General features: G+C 41.4%; 1 protein-coding gene across 1 annotated transcript in view; it reads left to right on the top strand.

The window, feature by feature from the left end:
- Positions 1–12,519, top strand: part of NUSAP1 (nucleolar and spindle associated protein 1) — a 41,347-nt gene that overhangs the window by 10,030 nt on the left and 18,798 nt on the right. Inside the window, 4 exon segments of the mRNA XM_043555613.1 lie at positions 26–94; positions 5,634–5,777; positions 6,539–6,683; positions 8,892–8,993. Of these exon segments, the coding sequence (XP_043411548.1) occupies positions 26–94; positions 5,634–5,777; positions 6,539–6,683; positions 8,892–8,993 (460 nt within the window).

The following is a 12,519-nucleotide window of genomic DNA, read 5'->3' as shown; positions in this document are numbered from 1 at the left end:
CTGATAGTCTTTAACCTTCCTGCAGGCAGGCAAATTACTAAAAGCCTTGAAAGCCCACCTTCAACATGAAGCAAAAAAAGAAAATGAGAATCAGGTAAGTAATATTTTTATCACCTATTAAATATTAAAACAATTATATTTAGTTAATGAGTGATGACTTAAGACATGATATTTACCCCAAAGAGATAATTACTGGTAATAATAAATCCTTTCATAATAACTGTTTGTTATAGAGAAACTGCATATAGCAAGTAATATGTTGAATAAGATGTTCTCGTACAAATGCAAAGGTTAATTATTAGTTGGTAATCATTACAAGAACTAGCCTGGTATGAGCAGGGAAGGAACAGGATTTGAAACCCGAAAAATCCAGGTTAAATAGCAGTTGTCATTTCTTTTTGTGTCCTCTTGGAAAACTCAAATGACTAGATTCTTAGTTTTCTGTTCCTTAAAATGGAAATAACATCTGCTTGGCTGAATTGAATATTAAGAGTCAAAGGGTCTGTGAGTAGGGCTTATGAAAGTGCCCTGTGTGGTGAACTGTAAACCAGAGCTAATGGGAGAGAGCCTGTCCTGGCTGTCTCAGACCTACACCAAAGGTTTTGACAGAGCCAGGACTCTAAACTTGAAATGGAGGAAAATAGGGAAAGGCCTTAAGGCCCCGGGCTTTGAAGAGCATCCATTATCTATCTGGAAATGAAGGTAAATATAAAAATGAACCGAAAATGTAATTTTTCCCCTCTCTGTATTTGTCATCTCTATAACTATATTCCAAGTTATAAACATTTAAAACTATTAATATTTAAAATTCTTTTGGCTCCTGATTTAATTAACTTAAAACAGAAAAAAAAGGATTAATTTTGAATTCTGGCTTTAAGATTCTACATCATATTACTCTCAATCTGCCCCCACCTCTTGCCCCCTCTCCCCCCCCCACCTGTACCCCCATCTTCCCATTTGCCCCTCCCCTCCCTTCCCATCTCTTTCCTCCCTCCCTCGCTTCCATATATAGGAGACTTGATTGTAGTGCCATTCGAAATCAAGATTTTAGTTTGGATAACAATTAATGGACGAAATTTAAAATTATCCTATTTTCAAATTCTGCATTTTGGGCCATTTCATTTTGAAAAAATTTCACAAAAGCATGAATCAGATAAAGAATTCCTAAGTCAGAATTATTTTTTTACTTTATCGTGAGAGAGCAAGGAAGTAGAGGAAAGGGCAAGGGTGGGGTGGGGAGAGAGAATTCTGAGATCATGACCTGAGCTGAAGTCAGACGCTCAACCAACTGAGCCACCCAGGAGCCCCAAGAATTCTTAATATATCAATAGTGAGCTTAGATTGATGGGAGGACCTGTTATAGACAGAGTTTATTTACTAAGGCTACAGAAAGAGTCAACAGTCCAAATGCATGGCAAAGAGATCATTAATGTTACCAAGGATTGACAGATGTGCAAACTTCCAGACCCCCCCAAATCATCACCTAGGGAGTGCACAGGTATGGATCACATCTGAGTGAGTGGGACATGGCACATTTTGGAAGCCTTTTTCTCACACTGTAGGTCAGCCTTAACTATATGGGTTGGGGAAGTGCTGTATGTGGGTTAGTGTGGCTGTGTGCCAAGGATTCCGTTGTCTAAACCAGGTGCGCCTCATCGGTCTTGGATTTAGACAAGTGTATTATAGGTACATCATGGTGCATTCAGGAATGAACATACCCTTCCTGATCACTGTCAGCCTCCCAGACTAACATAAAATGCATGGGATTAAAACAAGCAATCTCAGGGGTGCCTGGATGGCTCAGTGAGTTAAGCCTCTGACTTTGGCTCAGGTCATGATCTCATGGTTTGTGGGTTCGAACCCCATGTTGAAATCTGCACTGACAGCTCAGAGCCTGGAGCCTGCTTCAGATTCTGTATTTCCCTCTCTGTGTCTGCCCCACCCCTGCTTGTGCTATCTCTGTCTGTCTCAAAAATAAACATTAAAGAAAAATAAGCAGTCTCTGGGAGTTGGGCTAACAGGCTTCTAAATAGGATAGTTAAGGGGGTGCCTGGGTGGTTCAGTTGGTTAAGCTTCCACCTTTGGCTCAGGCCATAATCTTGAGGTTGGTGAGTTCAAGCCCTGTGGTACTCTGTGCTGACAGCTGGGAGCCTGGAGCCTGCTTTGGATTCTGTCTGTCTCTCTCTCTCTCTCTCTCTCTCTCTCTCTCTCTGCCCCTCCCCCCCATGCTTATGTGCCCTTCCCTCCCTCCCTGTCTCTCAAAAATAAATAAACATTAAAACATTAAAAAAAAGGACAATTAGGGGACCTGTCTTGCACTCTGTTAATAAGGGAGTCCCTGTGGGAGAGATAAATAAGTACTTTAAGAGCATCTCTTGGGGCCCCTGGGTGGCTCAGTCGGTTAAATGCCTGTGGGGCTCTGCACTGACAGTGCGACAGTGCAGAGCCTACTTGGGATTTTCTCCCTTTCCATCTCTCTCTGCCCCTCTCCTGCTCTCTCACTCGGTCACTCTGTCTCTCACAAATAAGTAAACTTAAAAAAAGTATCTCTTTAGATTCCAGCAATACAGGTAACCCAAGGGCAACACTTTTACAGTAGAAGCAGTTTCTTTTGCTTCCCCATGACTATCCAGGGAGTTGGGAGGTGGGATACAGATAGCATCTTCCTATTCTCATGTATCCTTGTTTCTCTGAATTTATGCTTATCTGTTTTCAGCTGTCACTTGCCGACTCCCTGGTTGCTTTCTGGTATTTGGTGTCTTGCTGTCTTCCTCATCCCCTCATGCCCTGACTTTCTTTGGAATGAATTCACAGGTCCATCTGGATGTTCTTGACTGTCCTTCCTGCTTGTTCCCTCACTCCTGTAACTTTGCTTCCCACTCTTCATCAGCCATCCTCTTCCTTGGCATATCCTGGACCTTTTATGACTTGCAACTATTTTACTTCTGTAATGTTTTACCTCTAAAACCTGGCATTCTCAAAACCTTCTTATTCTTTGCCTCCCCATAAATTTGTTTTATATTATGGATCTTATTGCAGGATGTATGGGAGAATCATTTGGGGAGATTTTTAAAAATGCTGATAAATTGTGACACCTGGGTGGCTCAGTCATTTGAGTGTCTGACTCTTGATTTCCTATCAGGTCATGATCTCAAGGTCGTTCAATTGAGCCTTGCATCAGGCTATGCACTGAGCATGGAGCCTGCTGGGATTCTTTCTCTCTCTCTCCCTCTCTCCCCTTCTGTCCTCCTCTCTGCCCCTCCCCCACTAACACTCTTTCTCTCTCAAAATAAATAAAATATGCTGATACATAGGTCTTACCAAACCCAGGCCAACCAAACCAACTCTCAGGGGGTGGGGTCCAGGCACCATAGTGAAATGGATTGAAAAATCAGGATATAAAACATTCACCCCACCACTTCCACAAGCAGAGCACCAGGTGTCACTACAAACTACAGTTTGTAATATCGGAAGGTTTCTCAGTAAGGAAAGTCAGTGTTATTAAGCAAAGTCCTCTGCTTTCTGGCATTCAGGGATTCCTCTACATAATAGCTTCTTCCCCACCTAAGGACCCTTGTACATCAGATTGCACCAGGTAACAGGCCCTCCCACACATCCAAGCCTCTAATGAGGTCTTCCTTGTTTTGAAATAGGATAGACAGCACCAGTCACCAGTGTGAGAGAGCTTAAGATAAATAAAAAGACCCTAAAGGAGACTGAGATGACCAAGAAAACAACAAAAGCTTTAAGAACTTAATGATTTGTTAGCTCTTGGAATCCGGCACACAGACAAGGAGAACAGATGGTTCAATTAAGGTTATGTAACAAGCTATAAATGTTCACAACTTAAAGAGAAATAGATGACAGTGAGCGAGAAAAGGAGGACAGAATGAAGGGAAGCATAAGGATGCAGCACTTGGAATTTACAGGATATACTGTGTAGTTGTGAGACAAGATTGAAAGGCTTAGAATCTTTAAAGCAGCAAAGGTGACTCGTAGAATGACTGAGGTGGTGGCGTGCTGTCAGGAAGAAGATGGGAGAGTGGGGCAGGAGCTAGATTTCAGTATATGAGAGGCACTAAACATAGCGACTGAAAATACAAATGAATATCCCACTAGCAAATCACGAGTGATACACAAGTGACTACCTGAAGTTAAGCCCTAGAAATGGGAAGGGTAGGGCAGAGAAACAATTGCTTTCCATTATAATCTTTTCAGTACTGGATTTTTTTTTTTTTTTTAGCTGTATGTGTATAATACTAGTTTATTTCAAAACATTTGAATTTTTCTAAAAACAAAAACGCCAGGAACAGATCAAGCCTATCCTTTATAGTCTTCAGGTAAGAGAACATGTTTAAGAAGGCCTTCCTCATACTCATGATAATATATTCACCTATTTTGTTTCCTAGGGCTTTTTTTTTTAAATTATTTTTTAAACGTTTATTTTATTTTAGAGAGAGAGAGAGTGAGCAGGGGACGGGCAGAGAGAGAGGGAGACACAGAATCCAAAGCAGGGCTCCAGGCTCTGAAGTGTCAGCACAGAGCCAGATGTGGGGCTCGAACTCATGGGCTGTGAGATCTTGACCTGAGCTGAAATCAGATGCTCAACCAACCGAGCCACCCACGTACCCCAATTTCCTAGTGCTTTTATAGTTTCCTTTCTACATTTAAGTCTTGTACCCATCCACATTTCCTTTTGGTGTGAAAGAACTAAGATTCCTTGCCCTCCCCACAAAGATAAAAAGCATCGTTGTCTCTGTATCATGTGTTGAATAATGAATCCAGTCTTCCGCCATTAATACTAATAAGTGCAAATTAATATTTGTGGTTTTATTAATACTGTGTGGTTTTTTTTTTTCCTAAATGTTTATTTATTGAGAGACAGAGAGAGAGGCAGGCACAGAGAGAGAGGGAGACAGAGAATTTCAAGCAAGCCCTGCACTGTTAGTGCAGAGCCCAACATGGGGCTTGAACTCCGAAACAGCAAGATCATGGCCTGAGCCAAAATCAAGAGTCAGATGCTTAATCGATTGAGCCACCCAGGCCCTCAATGAGTTCTTATAAAATAAGCAAGTTTGTATGTTATCTTTTGGTACCTTTATCACACTGTTGTGATAATTTAGCTCTTTACTTTTAGTTTATGGTTGTACAGGTGCTGTTCTTACCTTACTCCCTTATTTTGGCCTTGACAAGTTACTTTGGACTCCGAGCCTCAATTTTTCCATCTGTAAACTGGGGATAATGTTATTACCTATGTCCTAGGCTTTGAGGAATGAATGACATAACCTGTATAAACACTAAGCCCAGTCAAGATGTGATATTAGCTGTAATTATTAGTTAGAGCATACTGCCTATCAAATAGCATATACTCAAAAAATTAATGCTAATTGGCTTAATTACACTAAGAAAACATTGAATGCTTTCTTACACTATTTTTTTCAAGCTGGGGTTGTTAAATGTGATTATTTCTTTTGGAATACTCTAAAATTCTTGTCCTGGACTATAATTCAGTACAAGAGAGTATTAAAATTACCTTTTGTAAAATAGTTTTTTTATTCAGTTTAAATTCTGATTCTTCGTGAACATCATAACTCTAAAAATAGGACATGGCAGATTAATGTTTTTCTCTTCAGGATGGAAGTCAAATTTCTGCATCCTCTTGTGATGAGGCTGAGATGCAGATCAGCAGCCAGGAACAAGCTGAGAGGTTGCCAGTTGACCATGTCACCAAAATGAGGAGAAGGCGCAGGACAGTCCACAGAAACCCTGACTCCGAGGTGAATAGAAGTGTGAACATTTTGGGCACTGCCTGTGTCAAAATTGGTGTATTCTTACGAAGCTTTCTCTGAATTCCTTTATGGTACCAGATGGTTGTAAATTCTGCACGCTGTGAGGTCCATGAAAGCTCAGACCCAGGTCTAAGCTGGTCCTCATCACACTCTGAGTACTGGCTCTTGGGAAGCACTTACTAAGGATTAAGCACAAATTAAGTATTTGTTGAATAAATATGAAAGTATTCACTTAATGATGAGTAGTAAGTAAGAAGGAAAGAAAAACCAGCATAAAATAAGGTGGGTTTTTTTTTTCTTTTCAACTGGCCTCAGACCTAGTGATCACTCTTGGGTTGATCTTTCAGCAGAATAGTCATATGATTAGCCAGGGGCTTCCTTCACTTGCTTCACTTGCCTTGAGAGGACTCTGATTTTATTCTTCTTTTTTATCTTCTTATGCAAATATAACTTTACAAGACACAGTCCTACTTTTTATTTTCTAGCTCTGTATACTCCCTCAGTCATTAGACTATCCATTTTGATTATTTGTTAATTTCTCATCCCTAAGAGATCTAATATTGCCATTTATGCTTTTCAGTGGTCCCTCATATGTCCTATTCCCAAATTCACATTCTCAAGAGCCAATCTGTCACTCAGAAACCTAATTCTCCTACTTGTCTTCCTTCTTTGCAATTTGGGTGCCTATTTTTGGAAGGCAGTGGTGACTTCTTATTTAAATAATTCATTCCCTTTTAAAATTGTACCAGGATCATTCAGAGATAAAGATAAGTGATCCCATTGAATTCCAGAATCAAGAGAAGCAGGAAAACCAGAAACTCAGAACTGTTGGAGAAGTTCCTTCACCACCAGACGAGAGCCAAGGAGAGGAGAATGCAGTTTCCTCAGGAAAAGGTAGAACAGATGGTATGTCAAGTAAGTAAAAAACCAAAAAAACAAACAAAAAACCCCCTGAAATTCCTGGGGGGTAGCCATGTGCACTCATTTCCTAGGACTGCCATAACAAAGTACCACAAAATAGACCCTTTTTCTTGAGGTCACATCATGGTTACTACAAGTTAAGGCTTCAACATAACTTTTTGAGGAACGCAGTTCAACCCATAACACCATGCTGTAGAACTCCTAAGTGTCTACAATGAAGGCAAAAGTTTAAGCCTTTGAGACCTCTTCCGTATTGTGGAAAAACCAGAGTAAGAGTGGTAGCTGGAAAGCTTAGGGTAGTTGATTGCTTCTTGATGAGGAGAGTCCATATTTTGTCCATCAACTCCTTCTGGCCTACTCCAGACACAGGTACAAAGACCTTCCGCCTAGTCAACCAAACAGTTAATTTTTTTAATAGTTTTTTAACAGTTTATATTTTTTAACATAGGCCACTTTTGGAAGTCCTCTGCCTTGGTTTGTCTAATGTGTGCTGAGGTTTAGATTTGGATCATGCACTTAGGGTAGGAATCCCGCAGGGTGGTCCTCCCATCAGCACCCGTAGAAGGCACAGGTGGTGGCTTGTTAGCAGGTTATCACACTGGTAAGTTGCTCCTTGTGAAGTTGCTATTTTTCTATTTATAATATTTTATTATTTATAATAATCTGGTGAGGAGTGATTCTGACTCTAAATATCCTCTATTTCATGGAACTTTTCCTTTCTGGTTTTAGAGCCAAGGTCCAAGCAAAAGCCCTGTAGTCCTTCGTGCTCTATCCAGTCATTCTTGTATATTTTATGGATGTATTGGGTCACCTTCAGGATGAGTGACATATTTATAAATAAGTACCATTTATTGAAAATCCACTTGGATGGATGGATGGATGGATAGATTGATAGATAGAGATATAGATATTTATGTTTATTTATTTTGAGAGAGAGCAAGGGAGGGGCAGAGGGAAAGAGAGAATCCCAAGCAGCTTCCCTGCTGTCAGCCCTGAGCTAGATGTGGGACTTAACCATATCTAAGGACTTAACTCCTTAACCATGAAATCATGACTTGATCTGAAACCAAAAGTTGGACGCTTAACTGACCGAGCCACATAGGCACCCCTGGATATTTTTTAGTAGATTGCCTCAAATTGAAAAGATGGCAGAATGTGGAAAGTGGTGAAGGAGGGAAAGTCAGTGAGGGAAAGTCACAAATGTATACACCATGATTTCAGCTGGATTTAAAGAACAAAAACAAAACAAGTATAGAAGCAGAGGACCTGAGGAAATATGTCAAAATGCTAATGGTGTTTATTCGGTTGGTGGGATTGTGTAATTTTTTTTTTTTAACGTTTATTTATTTTTGAGACAGAGAGAGACTGAGCATGAATGGGAGAGGGTCAGAGAGAGAGGGAGACACAGAATCTGAAACAGGCTCCAGGCTCTGAGCTGTCAGCACAGAGCCCGACATGGGGCTCAAACTCACCGGAAGATCATGACCTGAGCCGAAGTCGGACGCTTAACCCACTGAGCCACCCAGGCACCCCTGTGTAATTTTTTTTTTAAGATTTTGTTTTTTGTTTTTTTTAACGTTTATTTATTTTTGAGACAGAGAGAGACAGAGCATGAACGGGGGAGGGTCAGAGAGAGGGAGACACAGAATCTGAAACAGGCTCCAGGCTCTGAGCTGTCAGCACAGAGCCCGACACGGGGCTTGAACTCATGGACCGCGAAATCATGACCTGAGCCGAAGTCGGCCTCTTAACCGACTGAGCCACCCAGGCGCCCCAAGATTTTGTTTTTCTGTAATCTCTATACCCCAATGTGGGGCTTGAACGTAACCCCAACATCAAGAGTCGCACACTCCACCAACTGAGCCAGCCACGTGCCCCGGGATTTTGTGATTGTATCATTCTTGTTATAACAATAATCTGTTCATGGCAAAATTTTGAAAAAGTGTTCTTAAATTTCTGATATATTTATATAACCTCTGTACAGGAAGCATAAAATTTTTGGCTACTTGAAGCATATGAGCTAAAATTGTAGTGATGCTGTAACTCATTCTTTGTGCTCATTTTTTCCACCACTTTGGCAGACCCTGTCAAATGAAAATGCCCCATGTTAACTTCTAGATATTTCTTAATTGGAAGAACTTGTTTTGGAATCTTTCATCATTTGTGTATCTTTGGATTCAGGTAATGAAGATTCAAAGGTTCCTTCGGGAAAAAAGAGGCCTCTGTACACAGATGGATTTTCCAAACCTGGAAAAAATAAAAGAACTGTAAGCACTACTCCAAGTAAGTTTTGCACACAAAGAAACAAAGTAATAGTTGGCCCCTTCAGGCTAATTCCAAATAGGCGGTGCACCAGAACAGCTGAAACCTTGAATGCTGGAACTGGGGCTTGCATTCTCATTCTCTAGTTTTCTCACTGTGAGACCATGGGCAACTTATCCTCAGTAAACTCACTTCCTCAGCTTACAGTGGGAGTGGGTTATACCACCTTTTTCATCAGGTTGATACAGACATATCTGATACTGTGGCTTCAGTTCCAGACCACTGCAGTAAAGCAATTATTGCAGTAAAGTGAATCAAATGAGTTTGTTTCCCCCGTGCATGTAAAGGTTATGTTGACACTGTGCTGTAGTCTGTCAGGTGTGTGATAGCATTATGTCTCAAAAAAACATACACATATCTTTAATTTAAAAATACTTTATTGCTTAAAAAGCGCTAACTATCATCTGAGCTTTCAGCGAGTAATAATCTCTTTCCTGGTGGAGGGTCTGGCCTCGGTATTGATGACTGTTGAATGCTTGGTATGGCAGTTGGAGTGGCTATGGAGTTTCTAAAAATAAGACAACAGTGAAGTTTGCCTCATCAGTTGACTTCTTTCACGAATGATTTCTCAGTAGCAATGAATGCTGTTTGATAGCATTTTACCCACAATAGACTTCTTTCAAAATAGAGGAGTCTACCTTCTCAAACCCTGTTGCTGCTTTATCAACTAAGTTTATGGAATATTCTATGTCCTTTGTTGTCATTTCAACAATCTTCACAGCATCTTCACCAGGAGTAGATTCCATCTCAAGAAGCCACTTTCTTATCCATAAGAAGCAACTCCTCACCCATTACAGTTTTATCATGAGATTGCAGCCATTCAGTTATATGTATATAGCCTCCACTTATTCTAGTTCTCTTGTTGTTTCCACATCTGCAGTTACTTCCTCCACTGAAGTTTCCTCAAAGTCATCCTTGAGGGTTGAAATCAGCTTCTTGCAAACTTGGTTGTGTTGATATTTTGATTACTTGCGACGAATGACAGATGTTCTTAATGGCATCTAGAATGGTGCATCTTTTCCAGAAGGATTTCAGTTTTGCCTAGGTCCATCAGAGGAATTACTGTCTATGGCAGCTATACCTTACAAAATGTATTTCACAAATAGGACTTGAAAGTCTAAATGACCCCTTGATCCATGGGCTACAGAATGGATGTTATGTTAGCAGGCATTAAAATACCATTAATCTGGGGGCGCCTGGGTGGCGCAGTCGGTTAAGCGTCCGACTTCAGCCAGGTCACGATCTCGCCGTCCGTGAGTTCGAGCCCCGCGTCAGGCTCTGGGCTGATGGCTCAGAGCCTGGAGCCTGTTTCCGATTCTGTGTCTCCCTCTCTCTCTGCCCCTCCCCCGTTCATGCTCTGTCTCTCTCTGTCCCAAAAATAAATAAACGTTGGAAAAAAAAAATTTTTTTTTAATTAAAAAAAATTAAATACCATTAATCTGGAGCGCTTGGGTGACTCAGTCAGTTAAGTGGCCAGCTTGGGCCCAGGTCACAGTCTCACAGCTGGTGAGTTCGAGCCCTGTGCTGACAGCTCAGAACCTGGACCCTGCTTCACATTCTGTGTCTCCCTCTCTGTCTGTCCCTCCCCCACTCACGCTCTGCCTCTCTCTCAAAAATAAATGTTAAAAAGAGAAAGAAAGAAGGAAGGAAGGAAGGAAAGGAAGGGAAGGAAGGGAAGGAAGGAAGGAAGAAACTACCATTAATCTTGTACATCTCCCACAGAGATCTTGGGTGACCAGGTACATTGCCAATAAACAGTCACTCTTTTAAAGAAATCTTTTTTTCTGAGCAGTAGGTCTCAATACTAGGCTTAAAATACTCAGTAAATCATGTTGTAAACAGATGTGCTATCATCAAGGCTATGTTCCATTTACACACCATAGGCAGAGTAAGTGCCATATAATTCTTAACGGCCCTAGGATTTTCACATGGGAAATAAGCATTGGCTTCAACTTCAAGTCACCGGCTGGAGTAACTTTTTTTTTTTTTTTTTTTAATTTTGAAAGCGGGAAAGCACAAGTGGGGGAGGGGCAGAGAAAGGGAGAGAGAGAATCCCAAGTATGTTCTGTGCTGTCAATATGGAGCACAATGTGGGCCTCAAACTCAAAAACTGAGATCATGACCTAAGCTGAAATTAAGAGTCAGACCCTTAACCAACTGAGCACCCAGGCACCCCAGACAGTAACTTTTTTTTTTTAATGTATTTTTATTTTTGAGACACCAAGAGACAGAGCGTGTGTAGGGTAGGGGTAGAGAGAGAGTGTGGGGGGGAGACAGAGGAACTGAAGCAGGCTCTGACCCGTTAGCACAGAGCCCAATGGTAGGGCTCAAATTCACCAACCATGAGATGATGTCCTGAGTCAAAGTCAGATGCTTAACTGACTGAGCCACCCAATTGTCCTGCAGTAACTTCTAATGAGAGAGTCCACCTGTCCTTTGAAGCTTTATTTTTATTTATTTATTTATTTATTTATTTATTTAATGTTTATTTTTGTCAGAGACACAGAGCATGAGTGGGGGAGGGGCAAAGAGAGAGGGAGACAAGGAATGTGAAACAGGCTCCAGGCTCTGAGCTTCCAGCACAGAGCTTGACGCAGGGCTTGAACTCACAGACCATGAGATCATGACCTGAGCCGAAGTCGGACATTCGACTGACTGAGCCACCCAGGTGCCCCTGTCCTTTGAAGCTTTAAAGCCAAGCATTGACTTCTGTCTAGCTGTGAAAGTCCTAGATGACATTTTCCAATAGAAGGCTGTCTCATGTACATTGAAAATCTGTTGATTAGTGTAACTGTAGCAGAATTCTTGCACAGAGTAGTGATACCGAGGCTTTTCTTTCCAGGAAGCAACTTTATTCCTGCCGGCACCGCTCAGTTGGGTTCGTTCCCAAAGAACTGAGCCCCGAACGCCATGTGGCATAGTTTTTTATATATTTTTTACTTCTTTGTTTCCCATATATGGTAACACACAAACATGCAATCTTATTAAGTGGTTGCCTGTTACAAGGTTGTGAGGGCTATTGTCACGTAGGCATATAGCCAGATTGCATTGAGGTTTTTTTTCTTTCCTTAGGGAGGGGACCCTACTACATTCCCCACTTTGATGTTTGGACCCCTCTATTTAGCGTCAAAGAGCATCATCTTGGTTTAGAGGTTTATATAGGCTGTCCTTCCACATATCTAGTGTGGTCCACCTGGGGCCTGCCGTGTGATAGCTGCGATGACATTGTCCCAGGCCTGTCGGAGATGAGAGAAGTTAGACAAGGGGTGGGGATCTGGCTCAAGGTGATCTGGGGTCCCCCACCATTGGGTTTTTCTGGCAGTTGAGTTATAAAATCTCTGGCCTAGGCATGTTAAGTTTTTAACAGAGATGACGATGAACTTTTTCTCCACTAGGCAAGACAGTTTTTCCCAATAATTGGGCTTTTGAGAAGCCAAACCCTGGTAGTAGGACTGGGGTATTTTGTTTTACTATAAGGTTTGTGGGG

This window comes from Prionailurus bengalensis, chromosome B3, assembly GCF_016509475.1.
Source record: "Prionailurus bengalensis isolate Pbe53 chromosome B3, Fcat_Pben_1.1_paternal_pri, whole genome shotgun sequence".
Lineage (NCBI taxonomy): Eukaryota > Metazoa > Chordata > Mammalia > Carnivora > Felidae > Prionailurus > Prionailurus bengalensis.
The sequence above is the reverse complement of the archived record's forward strand: the minus strand, read 5'-3'. Positions and strand labels throughout refer to the sequence as shown.